The sequence below is a fragment of the Gnatocerus cornutus genome, chromosome 9, assembly GCF_029298725.1.
Source record: "Gnatocerus cornutus isolate USDA-ARS CGAHR chromosome 9, icGnaCorn1.1, whole genome shotgun sequence".
NCBI lineage: Eukaryota > Metazoa > Arthropoda > Insecta > Coleoptera > Tenebrionidae > Gnatocerus > Gnatocerus cornutus.
The window spans coordinates 10190304-10210111 of NC_142241.1; the positions used below are offsets into that span (position 1 = coordinate 10190304).

A 19808-nucleotide genomic window follows, 5' to 3' on the forward strand; every position below is an offset into this window, starting at 1 on the left:
TAATAGAAATTCAGAGTAGCGTATAATGTGTTTATTTTAAAGTGAATTATCTAAGTTTTCTCGTGATAAAATATTGCGATTATTAAAAACCGCTCTTGTTTCAGATACAAAGTGCTACAATGTAACCCGCAGCAATAAAGCTTCACTATGGATGTTCGATGGTCCGTCTTCTTCACTCACTTCGCTATCGTCCTGCCCTGTTTTTTCCACTTCACCGCCACTTTTAAACAACAAGGTAACATCAACCCGCAAATTGGAAACTGCTCGACCTTATTCAAAACCCACGTTCTATGTTATCCGTCAAAAATTTATTTAAAAGCCGCCCCCGAAGTTGGGGAAACCACACAAAATCGCACAAATGATTTTTGGTTCCGGAACAAATTAAATTTTGTGTTTTCGGGGAAATTTACTAGATTGTCGGAGAGGAGGAATATTTAAATTAAATCAAATTTTGGTATGTACTACATGTGGCATTTCCGGAATTCTAGAATTCTAAGAGGCTTCCTAATTGTTACCTAAACACGCATTAAACGCCAGTATCCGATTTCACAAATTGTGCAATTGAAACTCGCTAATCAGGTGTTTGTCTTTATAAATTAATAATACAAGCGGTAATCGATTTCCAGGCGTGCACGCCACTTTTATTTCCCGTTTCAAGCTTCATTTTTAATTCATTCGTTTAATAATAGCCTTTATATAGAAATGTTTATAGCAGAACACCCATCGATTCTATTAAATAATTGAACTTGTAAGTGTTTAAAGTTAAAAGCTTTCTAGATTAAAAAACTCTGAAGGTGAGGTGTTTATTTTAAACAGTCCCGAACTTGAAGATTTTTCAATAGTTTGGAGCGCCCTCTTAACCTCCGTGGAGCCTGCTGAAATAAACTCCTTCAGGAAACTCGAGAAAGCAATAAAACCGTACACATGCATAAGATACCAAGTATCTATCCCTAATCCGAACTTCATAAGGTAAACATTTTGATGAACCGTGAACTCGAGATTAAACTCCCTAGATTGATTTCCGTGCAGAAATTTTCGAAATTCTCGGGAAGCAGTATTTAATCGGAAACTGAACGTACAAATAATTACCCGTGGGACATTATCCGCAAAATTTAAAAAAATATCCCGCCCATTCCGGACCGACTATATATTATCCTGCAACAATTTACATTAAAACAGTAAATTTCGGGCCACCGGATCGATGGTGGAAGGGTTTTAAAACGGTAAAGCGGGGCAAGAAGAGGAAGGCCGTATAATTCGGACACGTATCTTGCCCCGCCGATAAATCGGAATTCTTGCCCGAGCGTTTTGATAAAACTTCTCATCCACTTTCACGTACATTTTCAACGATTAATAGTTAAAGTTGGAACGCGGTGCATCCATCTTTATTTTCTTCGCCTCGACAAAGACGAATCGTGAGAGATAAAGTGCGTGAGATTATAAAATGGCGAATGCAAATATATACCGAGAAGGGTCAGCTTGGAAGGGTCGTTCGCAATTATCGGACCTATATTTGTCTATGTAGGGTTAACGCTATCAATCAAGGTGCTGGCAATTCATGCTCGTCACAAGAAGTGATGAGCAGCGATAAACTGACGAGGAAGTCGAGGAACTCTTCAAACACCGAAGTGAAGAGTCCAAGCCATAAAACCCGACAAATTAGAAAAATTATTGCAGAGTTGGTTGCATACACAGTTTTCGCAAACGCTATATTAATTAACAGGTAATGAAACGGCAAACACGTAAAAATTCATAAGCATAAAACACTCCTTTGTGTTTACAATGGTGATATATTTTTATGGTTCTAGCTATAAAATCCCATTCTTATTTATTTATTTCCTTATGGTTTTTCGTAATGTACTATTTTATTTCAATCCATAAAAAATAGGTTTAAAATTCAATATAAAAATAAATTGCTACGTTACATTGTCTTTATTTCCACTACTGTAGTGTCTCAACTATAAAATGCACAGTAAAATTAAGCTGAAAAGTCGCCTTACTGCAAACACTTCGAGGCAACAAAACAGGCAAACATTTGTAAGATGCTGAACTCCAACTAAGGAATTTTCTTCGCTGTTTGAAATATGCCTAAAATATTCAAGTAAGTACTCTAATGAAGAAGTACTCAAATCAACGAATTTTTATTATCCAGACTAATGCAAAAGAAGTGTGGAATCATAACTGTCTACTAAACTAAAATTTAAAATCCTTTTCATGTAATTTTAATACCACTGAAAGGATTCACTGATTTTAAATTTCATTTAAATATAATAGCATTGCTCAATAATTCAGGACTGAGATTAACTTTATTTATTTAAAGAACAAATTTTTGTGGCTCAGCTCGAATTTATTTATAGCCTTCAACTAATTCTGCCGCGTCACTGTAATCTCAAGATGATTACCACTAATTCTCGACTAATGGAATTGATAACTGTCATAATTCGATAACAAAATATAAGTTTTACGTCCGTTTCAAGTTGCGAAACGTATAAAATGTAATAAAATACCACTGTCTAGACAAGAGAGTAGATTTTTATGTAAGATCACGAATGATCGTAATTAATAAAACTTTGAATTTGGAAAAATTATTCCCAGTCAACCAGCTGGGGTAAAAACATTAGCGAAATGAAAGAGAATTTTCAAAGCGAAAAAAGCGCAAACAAACCGGTGTAGAGTATAAATGTTCGTTGTAATATAAAGCACATTACATTGTAAATTACACATCCCGAAATTATTTTCCACTCATATAAAAGCTCGCAACGTTTATAGAGATGTCTATAATCATCACTTAGCCGATTGCTTTGGTGTGAAATTCCCGCCACAATGTGATAAGTTGATAACTCCGTTTGTAAAAAGAACAAAACCTACATGAACGTGAACGACCATTGAGAGGATTGGAATTTTTGCATGACTCGGTCCCCCGTGTCCAATATCGGATTGTCACATTTGCATTTTTGATCGTGTGTCGCAATTATGGCAGCTGATGTAAATCGCGGCATAAAACAATTTAAAAAGAATGATTGGCCATCAAGTTTGCATCATGATTTCCATTGTAACCCCAAATGGAAAAATAACAAAAAACTCCCCGCGTTGATGTGAAAATGATAATTCGCTGTGATTTTTTGTTTAATTTCACGTAGCTAAATAATTCAATTACGATGAATTTAGACCTCTGAAAAAAGACTTGAACCGCCAACACCGCTAAATATGATATGGACCGTGTAAATTCATCAAAACCGCTAATCTTTACCTCGCCTGTTCCCATATTCGTCGGTTTCAGTTTTAAATCTGACCCCTCGAGCTGGCCATGCATCTGCATTATCTACATTAGCGTGCTGTCTGTGTGTTTTCAGGGGGCTGCTATTTCCCGGAGCGATGGGAGGGGACGTGGTTCCAGTCGGGGGTCCGACAACCCATCATCATAGAAGGGCCACGGCTCAGCAGCAAAGGACGATGTCTGGGATCAGAAGGGGACAAGTTCTTGGTGGTGGATGAGTAAGTGATCTTTTTAGGGCTTAATTGCTCTCGGCAAACTGCACCTGAGTAAAAAATTAAATACTATTGGCCCAGTTTAAACTAAAGCTGTGAAAAGCCACGTTTTTACTGCTTGTGGTCGTAAATTATTATCAAATCTGAAAAAAAACGAGAATGGAGATTTAACACTACTAAAGCTACTTTTTTCAACAGGTTACTGATCTGCTTCCGCGATAAATCTCGCACGTGTAAGAATTAGGATACACGATAAAAATATTGAATTTACACAATAATTAATTAAATTGCTGTGAAAATAAATTAGATTGGAACGCACGAGTCCATGCCTCGTTTATCACAACGACCTATTATTTATTTATAAACTGTTTAATTCTGATTCTTACTCCACAGGGCCGTATTACGCATGCAACAATACAACAATGCGGGAATTTTTACCAATTTAATTATATACAAGCAAACACATCGCGGAAGTGATGTGACACATTTGTGTTGCAAAAAGAGGACAATTATTTGACTATTATCTATTCGTCGGCGTGTTCCGGTAAATTTACCTCCGAGCGAAATCTTGATGCTGAAAATTCCGTGTTTATTTTCCTGGAACCTCGTAACGAAAATATTAATCTAGCGAGTGTGCTTGATCGATTCCTGTCTCCAGTTGCGATTTTTCCAACTTGATAATAATTTATGGCTCCCAACCGCGACCGTTGAAAAGACAGCTTAATACGTCACTCCCGTGACCAGTTCGGCCCTGAATCCTGGACGAAAATCAGGTCACGGCAGTATCATGGAAATTTCGTCACAATTAAAGCCGACCATTTTTTTATCGCGTAATTACGACCGCGTGGCACCCTCTAAAAATAATTGCGGCTATCCTGAACAAAAAACAGACTGTTATCCTGGACAATAAAGATATTACGCAGGTGAAATTCTTTTTTTTAATAAATGAGGGATAAAAGGAAGTGGCCGGGACTAATATTATGACATTAATAAAAATGTGTTTTGTTGCAGCAAAAGGGCGTGCTATCGTTGCGTTGTGATTCACGAGAAACACGCAAACGTTCTGCAATACAAAGAAAGTAAGTTTGCTACACTATATTGCTACCTAGTGCTTTGAGTAATGTCGCTGGTGGCGCATTACTCACGTCACTTATCCTTACACAAACTTATCATTTAACGGGGTACAACTTCATTACATTAATTTCGTTGAAGATTGTTTTTATGTGCAGAACTTGAGTTGATAAGTCGACATCTTGTTAGCTATCTTACAAAAATATCTCTCATTTAACGTCTTACTTCTTTGCTCTTATTTATAACCAAAAAACTGTGACTCCAACAGTCTACATGCTTGTCGTTTGAATAGTCATATAAATAGACTATCTTACGCCACCATATATCATTCCTAATGATATGTTTTGAAACGGCTTTCATAACTTGAAATATTAAGAATTCTGTCCTACTCATAACCCCCCATAAGATTGCTTATTTTAAAGTTGCGCGATAAATCAAAACTTTTTGTTTCAAAAACGTTCAGACGCTGTATAATTCCACTGTTTAGCTGCCTGCAATAACAATCTGTATCTTCTTATCGCACTTAGGCAGGTGTGTACATCCACTGTCTGACCCAAAACATTTACTTAATCTATTCCACTCTGTTCATGCTTTGTCTTTACTTTCTTCACCACTTATAGTGGAACTAAAGAGGTTAGTTATCCTCATTTTCCCAAACAGTTGCCATAAATTCCCACTGTCTGGATCGATCTGTGGCTATTTATGTATCATAATTAACATCTGTTCAAAACTCTCTTCAGAATTTTCCTCATTAAACAAAATGAGAAGAATTTTCGGGTTATTAACTTTCCAGTCCTTTGTTCTTGGAATCACAAACACTTAATAAGAAACATCAAGAATGGTGGATGCGCCGGGCTAGCACGCAACTCCATTCACCCGTACAAATCTACCTGTAATCTCAGGCACAAAATCAACACATTATACCGTCGAAAATACTATTAGTAATAATTGAAACAGAACAAAAGAGTTCTTTATCAACGAAATCCATTTGTCAGTCATTAAAACCCAATCACTACACAAGAAATTATTCGTCGAGAGCTAATTTATGATAATTCGTTCCGTGTCACGCAAGTTTTTTTTGTTTCCAGCCTTCTGCCACAGTCGGGATTCCCTCCCCACGTTGTGCAGCTTAATAACAGGGGACGCACTGCTCTTTTCCATGTTTAGAGAGAATGCAACTCCCGTGCTGTGTCCATTTCGAGGGCCCTTCACTTTCACGTACAACCGAGGGCATGGAGAGTGCCGCATTCCCGTTTCTAGCATAGACACCTGCACCGAAGACAGCAGACTATTGCTAAGTTATCAGGCTTGTCCTGATGTCTACGGTACCGAAAGCACCGGTAAGTCGATCAGATAAAAACTCGCTTGAAATTTAAATTTGAGTCATAACAGGATATCGCGGGGATATTTATTAAATCGTCTGGGTTTCCGCATTTTATGTTTTATTTAAATAAAGGTTATGATTGTAATATTTCAATGCGCTTACAGTGAAGCTTTTTACCGAAAGCACGATTCGAACTCGGTTTCATTATTGCCAATTTTGGAGCCATCCTGTTATCAATCACGCAGTTTTTGATTTCAATAACGAGGACTTCAAAGTCAGTTTTTGCGCGACTCCTACTAACATACATGTTTATTACATGGAAATCTGGTTGAGTAATGAGCCCCACTAATTTTTTTGCTTTCTGTTTGGATCGGGTTTTTGTTATTATCGCGCCCCGACTCAAAGAACTGACAAGGCAGAAAGAGGCTTTCTGTTATTTGTTTACATTTATAATCCCACTCTCACTTTAAAACCGCTTGGGTCGTGTCTTTCAAAATTAATCACATAAAAAAGCGTAAACTTGTCTACTCAATAGTAAGCTTACTTGAACTACTTTTGTCTACTTGTAGGAGAAACATTTAATTTCAGAGTTTGGAAGCAGACGACACGCCATGTTCTCAAGCTAGTAGTGAAAAAACTAGCATTATAGTTTATTAATAAAAGCACGGAACATGATAATAAAAACAATTTGCGATTCAGTTAATATCTCCGCGTGCGCTCACGTTCCTCTTTATAGGACTAGCCACATAAATATCTGCTAGATAACGGGGCAGCACGGTTTACTTTAGATTTGTCGAGTACTTGAAGACTAGAATTTTTATTAATCAATCTGTATCGTTACTTCTCCGTTTACACGAGTCAAGTAGAGTTTTACGGTTAGAGAATTCTCGCTCAAGAGTGATTTGTAGAATTTCGCAAAGATCGGTGAACCTCTCTGAAATAGTCGATCAGATAAAAGCTCGCATGAAATTTAAATTTGAGTCATAACAAGATATTCTTTGACATTTATTAAATCGCTGAGGGATTCGATATTTGAATATTTTACTTAAATAAAGCCAGTTACTGCGGTAATATTTCTATGGGAAGCGTTTTGGCAAAAGCACGAAAGTTGATTGTCGTAAAAAATGTACAAAGAGAGAGCGAGTACATTATCTGCCATTGGGTTATTGCGGTAATGCAGTTGAGACAATTGGGGTTAGCGCTCGGTGCATGTAATGGGTAAAAAATTTCAATTGTGTTTGAAGCGTGCACGTCCAGTGCATGCGATAGTTGCGCAATTTTCATTAAAAACGTGCCTTATTAAGGTTGGGATTTGGCGGTCCTTTTGGGGATGTTTGCAGTTCTCCGCAAGTAACGTAATGCCATTAAACGTAATTACGACATCCAATAACCCGGCACGAACAGAAATTCTATTGTGGTCCGCACTAATAAACATTTCTATAATCAATATGCAAGCCACAATTGACTTTCGTTTGGCCAAACTGGAAACCGTTGAGGATTTCGTGTTTGTTTTTGGCACGATCCGGAATTCCAGTTGGGTTTGCTGGAGGCACATAAATTTTCACTTTTCTATAAGCTTCTATTTTGGTAAAAATGTAATAACGATTCCAGTGGAAGAACTCCAGTGCCTGGCGTCATGGAAAGAAGGTAGTTCGAGGTATTTAGTAGGCAAAGTGCACCACAACCACGCGACGTCCAACGAGGACCGTTTCAGATGCTTTGTGTATGAAAAGGCATCACCGGCGTCGGAAGCTTTGGATGGTGTCGATTATAGAGTCGCACAAAGCGGAGACGCGACCTGTAATGGACTCTTCAGTGCCACCGAGGGAAGCAGGACTATGATTCTTAAAAGAGGTAAGTTGGTGAATACGAATGGGCGACTACTCCTTGCGGCAGCAGGGGTGACAATTTTCAAGTTTGAGTGGTTCGTCACGGAGTTGTTATTATTTTTTCTTGTTCGTGTGGGGAGACTTATTAAAATGCGCCACTTCACCATTACTTGATTAAATTTTGCATTCCCAAATATCCCCTTTACAAGGGAAAACTCTCGAAATCCGGAATTTGTCTCAGTTGTACTCAGGCTAATTTCTCTCCGGCGTAACATCAGTGATTTGAATTTTTCCAGCTCCCTCGTTGAATAAGTGTCGTTTCCCTTCCTGGGTGGCGAATTATAACCACTGGCACACTTTGGATTACTCAGCAACTTACAGTTTTCATCATAGAAACTCCACCCTCAGGATAACCAATTCATCTGGACTAGAAGTAAAAGTCGTCTGTGCCCAAGTGAAACCCTCGCCGAGGGACGACACTATGGTGCTTTTGACACATTTCACAATGGGATGGTTCGTCACACGTCTTTTCCAAATATCATCGTCTAATTGATTTATTACAGCCAAAGCGGATTCACGTGTATGTCCTTCTACAGACGCGACGTCCACGTCATAGAAGTCCAAATCGGAATATACGCCAAACGTCAAGAGGACGCCTGTAATCCGGCTTATTTCAACAGGACCAATTTGCCATACGTCACCCTAGTCAGTAAGTACCGCAACGTCAATCACACGACAACGATGCTAATTTCCACGAACACAAATCCGGTCGATAACGCGTCTCGCTGCTTTATTTGATTATGTCCCTAATGCAAATTTGCTGCATAATCAAGCGCCAAATTGCAAACCGAAATTAAACCCGACATCTATTCTCCAAAATAAAACGCATTGTTCGACGCACAATGAAGAATGTCGCGGGAGGAAATGTGCATCTCTGATCCATCAACTCTTCCAAATAACTTCCGCCTTTTTAAGCCCTGATCTATTTCCTTCCTCCACCCCAAACCAAACGCTGTTAGCTCCGCGAGCGGCGATATTGCCGTTAATTGTTAACATGTGTCACACCAAACCTCATTAATAATTTCTAACGACTCTTTCTTGGTGGTCTGCCACCATTAGGCGAGCGAACTAAGCGTTTAAAATAAACGCGTACCAAAGAAACGTATAGCTGCCACAACTTAGTTTTCAGAATTCGCCGCTGCCCGTGAATTATTGGTCCAACTTCTAATTTTAATTCGGTAAAAAGAAAGTTACGGGCTCTATGAACGCTGCAAACTCCAACTTAAATTGAAATATAAATTTCATTATGGACTAACGGCAGCTATAATTATAGCTACTACTCCCGAAACGAGAGCCTGCCCTTATACTGGCAAATTCGAAGTCAGCAACCTCATCAGGAGCGAAAACGCCCTCAAGACGGACAATCGCTATTATGACTTCAATTACCACGTGAACCAGTTCTCCAGACCCCTTCAGTTGAGGAGGACGAAAAGAGTGGACCAAAGCGTCGACTGCGACAACAACGGATTCACCAGCTTAGTCATTGGCTGCAATTCAATAGATACTATGGAATTTCGGGCGCAATGCACCTCGTCGGACATAATCACTTGTAAGTACGAATTTCTATCTCCAAATTCCCTTACAAACAACTATTGTTAAGATCAAAGCTACGAAGTGTACAACGGAACTGCGCTTTCCGACGTCAAAGCCGGAATCTACGGGAAATTTTATAAGACCACGTCTATTCATAGTCTTATCATTAAAAATTCGTTTGAATATTTAATTTAACCTGTTTTTAATCATAATTTGCATTTCGAAACCAATTTATATTACATCAGACGCATACATATAAATACATGTTTGTGTTGCAACGTTTGACCTGGCATTTTATTAGACTTGTGTGAATATTTAGCACATATAGCCATGAATATACATTCCTCTCGGTGTATTTAAAGAGGTAGTTTAGTTTTAGAGGTATTTTATCACCAGAAAGTTCACAAGAAAACGGTCTTAATTTAAATAATTTTATCATTAGAAGGTTTGCTTCAGATTTAAAGAATAATGATAATAAGAAAAATTTATCCTAATTTTATTTATAGGTTTTCTCTTCTCTAATGAACAGAATGATTTTTAATGAGTAAACCTGACGAAAACATGTAATTAAGAATATTAGAGTCAATGGAAATCTTCTGTGACAAAAAGAAAAAGTTTTAGGACCGAATTTTCGTATCAATATTTTGGATTCACACTATATAAATTGACTAGGGCCGGCGCAAACCGAAGGACTTATTCGGGGTCTGAAATGTGTCTCCAGTGGCGTACCAACGTAAACAGTTATGATATGATATTCAAAACTGACGCCCATAACTTATCGGTGTGCATGCAGAGCTCTCGTCAATTTATGTACACTTTGGAAAGTCGATTTACTTGTGTATGATATTCGAAAATCACAAAGACGAAAAATGATGACAATGGAGAAAACCAACTTCATTCAACTGTCCGAAAAAGTGATCTAACAACTCATATTACACAACTTTGTGATAATAAAAAGTTCATGCAGACTTCATACAAACACAATGGGAATTAACAAAAAAACAATATTTCCTTTGAATAACCATAAAATAAAACATTGTAAATATTATCGCATTCGAACAATTACAATTTCCCTCTTTACATTCCAGCAAATAAAATAAATAAATCATTGCTCTTTCATTCATGTTTTTCCAACAAAAATACGAAAATAAAGTCATTAAAGGTACTTAAAATGATTAGATAAACATGACAACACACGTCACAATTACCTGATGTTTCAACGTAATTTCTCCTTTATTATAACGACTATTTAAAACGTAACATTTATAAAAACAAACTTTTGTTAGAGCACGTTAACCCTTGTAAATTAAGGGATCCAAATTGGGTTATCCTAAACTGTGGGAAGTGCATAACTTTTTAATGAAATTGTTTGGTCAGCAAGAATTATATGTGTATAATTATGTTTCATACATTTAACAATGTTTTGACAACAATACATTGAAAAATAATCAGTGAGTTTAATCAATGTGGGCATACAATTACATTTCCTTAAGTAACGAGTTTTGAACGTGGCAAATAAATTAAAATTGCACAAAGTGCAAGTGCAATCTTGGAATCAAAAATAGTAAAGTATGAGCATTCTGCGCCGGTATGAGAATATTAATAAGATAACCCCCCTTCATGTCTGTTGATAAACACGTTCTTGACTATACAACTTCCCTACCTATGCGAATGTAGGCAGAATTTTAAACTCCCAAAGTAAGGGAAATCCGATTCGCATAAAGCAGAAATGGTAGAGTTGAAATTCCTGCGACGAAATCGCATTTTCTCGTCTTCCTCTTGACTGGATAGCGTCTCGTCCATTATTATGATGAACAGCACCGGACTCGGATGCATTGATATTTAATACAGATGTTAGAATTGGTGTTGTGTTTCAGCTTACTCTTGTCACGGTGGTTGGAAAGAGAACGGCACCAACTACCTGATAACAACTCCTCTAGGAAGGACGTCGCACGGCTCTAGAAGATACTGTTTCATATACAAAGAGTCCAGTCCTGATCTGGTGCTATTTTCGACGTCTGCCGATAACTGTGATCGCATCGTGAGACCGGGAATCACCGGGGAGCTGGTTTTTAACGTCACAAGTACCGGTGAGTACATCATTAAAATTATCTCGATCCAATAGTCAGATGGAATCGAATTTTTCAGGCAAATGCGTCGAAACCAGCGGTTCTGAAAGAACGAAGGCATTCCAGATCCTCATCTTTTTCTCTCATATTCTAAAATATGCCATCATAACACTCATTCAGAGATGATCTACATATGCGTAATTTAGGAAATTTATTCAATGATGAGACTGTAATAATTAGGTCCTCGCCGGTCCGATTTTTGTTGTGAAACGGAATATCTCGGTTGTGTTTTGTTGTTAAATATGTATTAAGTGGAAGTGAATAAAGTTCAAATAATTCAGCACCGCCCATCCTCCTTCGAAGTCGAGCTGAATTATTTTCATTAATTCTGTAGCTTTCCAGTCGGATGGGACTAGTGTCGCTTTATTAAAATCTCCGAACGGATCTTTACACACTTCTTTCTTAGAAACGAGTCTCAAGATACCATTGTATATTGTAATGTAATTAAGTATATACTTTAATCTGTGATTACTGCAATGTAGAACCGACTTAGAAGTAACCCTCACTTTTAATCACATTGAATCGAAGCGTAATATTAGTGTTTTAAAAGATGTTCCTCTCCGACTTATTTTTAACTTTGCTTCAATAGTTTTAGATTCCTTTTGAAACCCAGACGAAACAAACACGTTCCGTCGACATTTTCCTACAAGCGGCACAAAATTGATCCTCGAGGGTAAGAATGCTAGACAAAAAGGGTTCAACATATCATTAATGTTCGGTGAAAATTAACGAACGTGTTTGCTTCAGTTCGACTCAGACAAATAGATAACAAAATAGCTGAAAACTGTGATTGATTTTATTCAAGGAGTTTTTAAAATAAACGATATAGCATTTTTATTCGTGAAAAATGCTTGCAATAAAATACGTATTTTTGCACTTAACACTTGCTTGTTTAAAAAATATATGGATGGTGATATTTTTGGTAACCGGAAGCAATATTATAATTATTTTTGTTAAATTGTAATCATGTTTGTAATTGCGATTGATTTTAAATTACGTTTTTATTTTTCCATGAGCAATAATATAAGATAGTTTAGTAGTAATTTGTATACCTACATATACATCGTTATGATTTTATAATTACTATTATGAAAAAATGGTTGTAAGCAGAGCTGATGAGGCAATTTGTGCGCCATTACTTCCAACGCCACAATTTTATTTAACTAGGCCGTTGCATAGATTTCCCCTAAGTTCAATGCGCACATGCAAATTTCTTTCCCATTAAAATAAATAAAAACATCTTCCAAGCGAGCGCAAAATGTCTCATCAATATCGACAGCGTCTCGACGAAGTAATTTGTGGTGCGGCTTTCCAAAACTGATAAAGTGCACCACGGATTATTTCAGCAACGGTTTCGAAACTTTATTGCCGAATGATTAATATTTCATACAAAGTTGTGCGATTTGCAATCATTGTAAGATATGTATGTATAATTTATTAACGAATTTAGTGGATTAGACTAGTTAAATATGTAAAATAAAAATAGATTAAATCGGAACAAACTCTAAGATAGTCTTGTAGCAAGTAGACTGTTTTACAAAGGCAGAATATGTAAAGTACTTGATGGCTCGCTTGTAAAAACAATTAAAATTCTTCAAGGATTTCTTCTAATCCGGGTTACGACACTATCTCAATTGGATCTAATCTTCGAGTGTTTTTTGCAAGTCATCCGTTCAAGTTAGTTGACACCGACGATGGGTAATAAGAATGATATTAAATTTTTACAAACGAGCCATTTCGTGCTCTAGAAGAATGGTGCCTTGGATGTTTTGTTTGATAAAAAAAGAAAACACAAAATGTTGAATATATGAACAAATACAATTGTTGTAATAATATCTGTACATTATCTGAATAAAACATGGAAGAGACAGAGTGCTAATTTACTCCCGGAGGCACGACTTTCACGTTTGTCACACAAAAAACTGTGTCACTTGGCTAGACAGTTTGGGCCCATCTCTGAGTGGCAAGCAATGAACCACAAAATGCTGGTTATCAGTTTCTTATTGCCTGTGGATCAATAACTGGCGCCCAACATGTGGCCGTTTAAAATGCATATTTATTGCTTATTCAAGTGTCAAGGCGCTGAAACAGTAAATCCTATCGTGCTTTACCAATTATAATTCCAACAGTTATGGTAAAAACAGCCGCATTTGGTGGGAGAGCGCAGTTGATATCGTTCATAACGCCCGATAACAACGCATGGCTTCTTTAATCTATTAGAGCCTAGCAACTTGTAAACATAACCTTAGTTCTACCAGTGCAGTGAGTGCCCAAAGTGATGCCCATTTAAGAAAAAATTAGGTTGGTTTTTGATCCACTAACGCACTTAACCTTGACTGCTTACTTTCAATGCCAAGTAGTGTAAAATATTCACTGCTGTTGCCCCAATTATTTGGGGCCACCCTCGAGTACCCCTTGACCTTACAAGATCAAGTCGCACTGAAATCTAGTCAGTTATCTGGGTTTATCGTTCGCCTAATTTGTTTAAAGCGTTTGAGATCATAATGAAACCTCATTTTAAATCTAAACCAAAAAAGGGGATTTAGGTCTTCTTGTATCAGCCATAAACATCAGTAATCATTGCACCATAAAAGACGGAAATAAATTTCTATGGTCGCATTCTTTTGTTGTAGACGCCACGCATCGGGCGCCAAAGATCAAAAACTAGTAAAATGTGGCGCATATTCAGCAGGCGGAAACTACTCGTTATCGCAACGTTACTCATCTATTGTAAGTTTTTTTTCAAACACGTACGTAACTGTTTACTTATTTCCACTATAGTTTTAATGGTTTTCCAAAAATTTAGTGAGATTAGAAAAGCAGCGGCGAAAGGTAATCGGTTTTCTCCACATTTTGAGCCTGTGCACGCTTTCGGGTTGCTTGTTTGCTACAGTTTTGTTTTTCTTCAATTATGTGGAACCTTGAGCGAGCTTTTCCAATCTCTGCACAGTATCGTTTTATAACTTTTCTTTCATTTCCTTAAACGTAATAATTTTTTAGTCATCCAAAACGCCCATTGTGATGTCAGTGTATCGGAGAATGATTTAACTGTACAAATCGATCATACAGCAACATTCCAATTATTAGTCAGGTAAATAGTATTTGTTGGAAAGGAAACGGGGAAAATTTTGCACATTTTAGGAACTTCACAGGGAATGCGTACACGATCCATTTCGATGTTCAACACACGGATATCGTCCGCGTGGAACCCCCTTCAGTGTACGTCAACGATTCCAAAGAAGTGGATATCCAGGTGACCGCTACAGGGGCCGGTCATTCCGAAATCATTGCCAACACCTCAGCTTCCAACACAGAGTAAACAGTCTCTTCTTTCACTCCCTGGTCTTATTAACATTTTTAGCACCAAAGATGCCTTCGTGCGTGTCACAGTATATAAAATCAGCGCCCTTGACACATTCTCCACAGCTATCGGTTGGATATACTTCATTGCATGGTCTGTGTCGTTTTACCCACAAATCCATATCAATTTCAGACGGAAAAGGTATAAAGAAAGGAAAGTAAACATGATCTAAAGAAATATTTGCAGTGTCGTTGGACTAAATTTCGACTTTCTCGTCCTGAATGTCGTGGGATTTACTTTGTACTCAGTTTTCAACTTGGCTCTGTATCTAAGTTCAGAGATCAAGGTATGGTAATTTCGGATTTTATGACCCGGCGCAAGCTGTAATAATTGCTTTCAGACAGAATATTTTAGTAGATACCCGAGGGGCCTAAATCCCGTTCAAGTCAACGACATTGTATTTGCAGTTCATGCGGTTGCAGCGACTGTAATCACTATAATACAGTGCTTCTTTTATGAGAGGGCTGATCAAACAGTATCTCTTGTAGCCAAAGGGATTTTGGGAGCCTTTGCCTTGTTTTTGTTCATCAGCAGTATTTTGGCAGGGACTAGTGTTATCCATTGGTTGGACTTCCTGTATTATTGTTCCTACGTGAAGTTAGCAATTACTCTTATCAAATACATTCCTCAAGTAAGAGTCTTAATAATCTGTGTGAGCTGTAATTTAGTTGTTTTTGTAGGCCTATATGAACTACAGGCGCAAGAGTACTATGGGTTGGAGCATTGGCAATATTTTCTTAGATTTCACTGGAGGCATGTTGAGTATGCTTCAAATGATAGTCAACTCTTATAATTATGGTAAGTAAAATAGTTAAATAAAGATGCCTCAGAACCAAATAAATAAAAATGCCTTATGAGGTTCTAGATAAGGCATTTGTATTGGGTATGATATCTGACCTGAGTTAACTGTTCCAGATGACTGGGTTTCCATATTTGGCGACCCCACAAAGTTCGGCTTGGGGCTCTTCTCCGTCGTCTTTGACATTTTCTTCATAGTTCAACACTACATTCTGTACAGGCACTCTACTTATGAAATGAGCTGAAATTGTGTCCACACCTTGAAAAGAAGTACTTTTTTAATATTTATTGTGATCTTAGACTATTCTGTTAATAAACTTGATATATTTTATTAAACAAACCTGAGTTTTATTACACTTTTAAATCCTGAGCGTCTACATGACACACGCGCTCTGACTTATCGATGGAGCGACATCTGTCAGTTGTCAAATTGCCTGACAGTTGTCAAAATTAACCCAAATTTTGAGATTTCTTCACGTTTTTTCATCAAATATCAATCTACTGAACGTTGCATTATCATTTTGGACCAAATAGAACCATGTCAGAAGGTGAAAATCGCCGAATTCCGTCTAACGAAGATATAATAGATGACCTAACCAAAGATTTGCAAGATGCCCAATTCACTGTGGAAAACTCGGGGAAAATCGAATCTGACTCCCACATTCCTGAAGATTTCGATAAACCAGACAGTGAATCGAACAAGGAGCCCCAATGCACGTCTGATGACTCAGACGACGAAGCTTTGAAGAACCAAGAACTTGATTTGACGGATGAAGAGAAAGAAGCCAAAAGACAAGAAGCCGTAGAGTTAAAAAATCAAGGTAATGAAGAATTTAAAAGTAGTCAGTACTTGGAATCTATCGGCACGTACACGCGGGGGCTGAGGTGTTGTCCTTTGAAATATACCAATGATAGAGCAATTTTATATGCTAATAGAGCAGCATCTAAGATTAAAATTGAGAGAAAAGCTAGTGCTATAGATGATTGTACTAAGGCTATTACACTTAACGACAAATACGTGAGGGCGTATTTGAGAAGGGCGAAATTGTATGAAGAAACTGAGAAGTTGGATGAGAGTTTAGAAGATTATAAGAAGATTCTTGAATTGGATCCTGGAAATAAAGATGCGTTGAGTGCTCATCAGAGGCTCCCACCTTTGATAAGCGAAAGGAACGAAAAATTAAAAACTGAGATGTTTGGTATGTTGGTGTTTTTTAATAAAAATAGTTGTTAATAGAATTTTTTGTAGGAAAACTGAAGGATTTGGGGAACATGTTTTTGCGACCGTTTGGTCTGTCTACTGATAATTTCAACCTCCAACAAGATCCAAACAGTGGAGGATATTCCGTTAATTTTCAACAAAATCCTCCTCAATAATAAGATTAGGTGACAAACTATTTATTATGCAATTTAGATTTTATATTGCACAATTTTGTGATGTCTAAAAATTGTGATATTAAATGGTAGCGCAAAATGTGCACTTTGTTCTTTTATATAACCTGAAAAGGTGCCCACATATAAAACCTCAGAGAGATTTTTTAGTTTTTATTAATCTTGTTCCCTAACAAAAAATTTACTTGTATTACATGCGAAATAAACGAATTAAATTTACAAACTTTCCCTTCAATTAAAATGGTACCAAGATATAACCATCAGCCTTGTATCATTAAAAAAATGCACTGAATTTAATCCAAATTATCATCATCTGGAGGCTGAAACTGTGGCGGTGGTGCGGCGCCTCCTCCCCCAGGCATCCCTCCGAATCCTGGAAATCCGCCAGGAAATCCTGGAAAGCTCCCAGGTCCCATTCCAGACCCCGCCAGTTTCCCAGATAACTTAGTAATCAAAGCCATAACTTTAGGATTGGATTGATACTTGTAGAAATTCGCGGGATTCGACGAAATGTCCGCAAATGCGGCAGAGACATCAGGATCGGCAAAAGCGGCTCTGATCTCAGGATCTTGTAAAAGCTTATAAAAATCGTATTCAGGTTTAGGGGCAGCGTTTGGTTCATTCTGAGTGGCACTACTGGCTTTAGCGTGGGCTTCTCGGGCTTTGCGAGCTCGTTCCAACTTCTCTTTTTCTTCTTTCTCGAGTTTCTTCCTCTCCAACTTAATTTTATGTTGTTCGATTTTTTTCGCGTTTGGTGTTACTTCTTTTAGCCACTCATCAATCTCTTCGTCGAGGTCGATGTTACAGGCCTGGCGCAGATCTCGGGCTGCTTTTTCCCATTCTCCAAGAAGGCGATAAGCGCGACCTCTAAATTTGTAAGCAGTTGCAGAATCAGGGTTGAGTTCCAAAGCTTGTGTGCAGTCTTTGATGCAAGCATTGGGTCTGGTGAGTTTCAGGTACGCTTGGCCTCGTTTAGCAAACAGCAAGGCCGAGGATGGATTCAATTCGATTGCTGCAGTGTACAACTCAATGGCTTTCTCAAAGTTTCCCTCTGAAAATTGAGACGTGGCTTCCATACGTTTTTCAGCAGACTTATCGCTGTCTTCTTCAGACACTTCCTTGGTAGAATCTCCCATTTTCTGACTATCTGAGACTACATCTGGTTCCACACATCCTGTATTATCAATGTCTAAATCTGACTCTGCGTCAGAGTCTTGATCAGGTGCAACTTCTTCAGGAGCTTCCGGAGGTGCTTCTGTTGACATTTTCTTAGCAGGAGGTGGCACTCTCCCTCCAAAAGACTCAATAAACTCTTTGAAAAAAATCAAATCTGGATGTGACAGTAAATCAGTATTCGCACCACAAACGTCAACAAATTGTTTCAATTTGTCCAAGGACTCCTTAGCAAACGGACAACTCATTTTTATTGGTTTTCTAGGACTTTGTTTAGAATTCGGATGCACTTGTTTTCGTTGTATCTACTCAATCTGACAATTCTAGAAACCGGCCGCTATGACTGTCAAAAATGTAAATAAAGACACGTCGGTAAAAAGAAAAACTGTAAAAAAAAATTCGGTACATCGCTTTTTTTTATACATCCATAATGTTCAAAACACTTTTTAGATTAATTTATTTTCTGCTTTAATTAATAAAAATATTAGAAACATCAGTAACTTATTTAAAAAATTCTTTTAAATATATTGTAGATACCGAATTTAGCGCAATCTATAAAGTCTGGGCGTACTATTTCTAAAAGTCAAGACAACAACCACACCATATCTTATTTTTGGCTTATTTTTTAGAGTAAACTTAAGTTATTATACATCAGTGAACGCAAAAATTTCCGCAGATTCCAAACCTGGAATTTAAATTAAGATCCGACAACAATATAACTGAGTTATGGCCGATCAAAATTTCGGAAAGTTGATTTTCATTTTTTCTCATTTTTCCTCATTTTTAAAGTCAAATATCTCGGAAACTATTTGAGATATTGAGATGCGGTTTGCGCCATTCTTTTTCTCAGCTCATTTTACGTCAGAAAATGTTCTCAAAAGCCAAAAATTCGATAGTCGTTTTTTCGCGAAAAAAAATTACGACTCAAACGATAAAAATTTTTCATTTTTTTTATTTTTGGCCATAACTCGTAAACTATTTGTCCGATAGATCTCAAATTTGGCCAGTAGATAGATTTCGAGCTCCTCTTTCGACTGATGTGAAATTCAATGCTATTAAACGTCGTTTTCATTTTGAAAACATTGATTGAAAATCACCCTAAAATGATGTTTTCAAAACAGTTTTTGGCCAATACCTCGTTTATTTATTAGGCAAACTCAACGAATATGGGTCTCATTTTACGCAGAATTTTACGCTAAATTTAAAAACATGATAATTTTTTAATTTTTGTCAACAAATAACCGAGTTATGGCCGTTTGAAATTTTGGGTTTTTGCCAGAGAGCCAAATTTTCGAAGGCTCGAAACAATTCATGCTCGATATCTCAGAAACTATTTCAGATATTGAGATGCGGTTTGCGCCATCGTTTTTCTCGCAATTTTTTACATAAGAAACAGTTCTTTGATTTATCCTCAAACGAAATTTGCAAATTTTCGCAAAAATTCATGACTAAAACTATGGCCAAACTTCTGATATCGATATCTCGCTTATTTTTTAGAGTAAACTTAAGTTATTATCATCAGTGTAAACGCAGAATTTTCCGCAAAAATTTGGGCTCATTTTACGCAGAATGTCACTGTTGGAACCAATTTTTTTGTTTATTTAAGTGTATTTTAAACAAATAATTCTAAGATAACCTTAAATTTTGTC

General features: G+C 37.3%; 4 protein-coding genes across 9 annotated transcripts in view; 3 read left to right on the plus strand and 1 right to left on the minus strand.

The window, feature by feature from the left end:
* Positions 1 to 13303, plus strand: part of LOC148168733 (uncharacterized) — a 50930-nt gene extending 37627 nt beyond the window's left edge. For 4 of the 5 annotated variants that reach the window (XM_088045726.1, XM_088045730.1, XM_088045729.1 and 1 more), the window contains 10 exons: positions 105 to 235; positions 3354 to 3495; positions 4501 to 4568; positions 5649 to 5900; positions 7496 to 7738; positions 8010 to 8226; positions 8277 to 8422; positions 9047 to 9322; positions 11184 to 11396; positions 11455 to 13303. In XM_088045726.1, the coding sequence (XP_087901852.1) occupies positions 148 to 235; positions 3354 to 3495; positions 4501 to 4568; positions 5649 to 5900; positions 7496 to 7738; positions 8010 to 8226; positions 8277 to 8422; positions 9047 to 9322; positions 11184 to 11396; positions 11455 to 11561 (1752 nt within the window). In that variant the 5' untranslated portion in view covers positions 105 to 147 and the 3' untranslated portion in view covers positions 11562 to 13303. Of the gene's footprint in view, positions 1 to 104; positions 236 to 3353; positions 3496 to 4500; positions 4569 to 5648; positions 5901 to 7495; positions 7739 to 8009; positions 8227 to 8276; positions 8423 to 9046; positions 9323 to 11183; positions 11397 to 11435 lie in introns of all 5 variants that reach the window. The other variant, XM_088045731.1, reaches the window with a different exon arrangement.
* A 153-nt stretch (positions 13304 to 13456) lies between these two features.
* Positions 13457 to 15934, plus strand: Ctns (lysosomal cystine transporter cystinosin). Of its 2 annotated transcripts, XM_088045395.1 has the most exons (9): positions 13457 to 13736; positions 14069 to 14165; positions 14436 to 14526; positions 14577 to 14750; positions 14797 to 14937; positions 14983 to 15082; positions 15137 to 15427; positions 15477 to 15594; positions 15712 to 15934. In XM_088045395.1, the coding sequence occupies exons 2-9, from the start codon at positions 14108 to 14110 to the stop codon at positions 15837 to 15839; spliced, it is 1101 nt and encodes a 366-aa protein (XP_087901521.1). In that variant the 5' UTR covers positions 13457 to 13736; positions 14069 to 14107; the 3' UTR covers positions 15840 to 15934. The 2 variants fall into 2 exon arrangements, with proteins under 2 accessions (XP_087901521.1, XP_087901522.1); XM_088045396.1 differs by lacking the exons at positions 13457 to 13736; positions 14069 to 14165 and adding an exon at positions 14201 to 14267.
* Positions 15935 to 15956: 22 nt separating this feature from the next.
* Positions 15957 to 17128, plus strand: Ttc1 (Tetratricopeptide repeat domain 1). Its single transcript, XM_088045397.1, has 2 exons — positions 15957 to 16793; positions 16844 to 17128. Exons 1-2 carry the CDS (start codon positions 16133 to 16135, stop codon positions 16969 to 16971), a joined length of 789 nt encoding a protein of 262 aa, XP_087901523.1. The 5' UTR covers positions 15957 to 16132; the 3' UTR covers positions 16972 to 17128.
* On the minus strand, positions 17127 to 18550 carry LOC148168736 (putative protein FAM10A4). Its single transcript, XM_088045394.1, has one exon. The coding sequence runs from the start codon at positions 18405 to 18407 to the stop codon at positions 17280 to 17282; it is 1128 nt and encodes a 375-aa protein (XP_087901520.1). The 5' UTR covers positions 18408 to 18550; the 3' UTR covers positions 17127 to 17279.
* Between the last annotated feature and the right edge of the window lie 1258 nt (positions 18551 to 19808).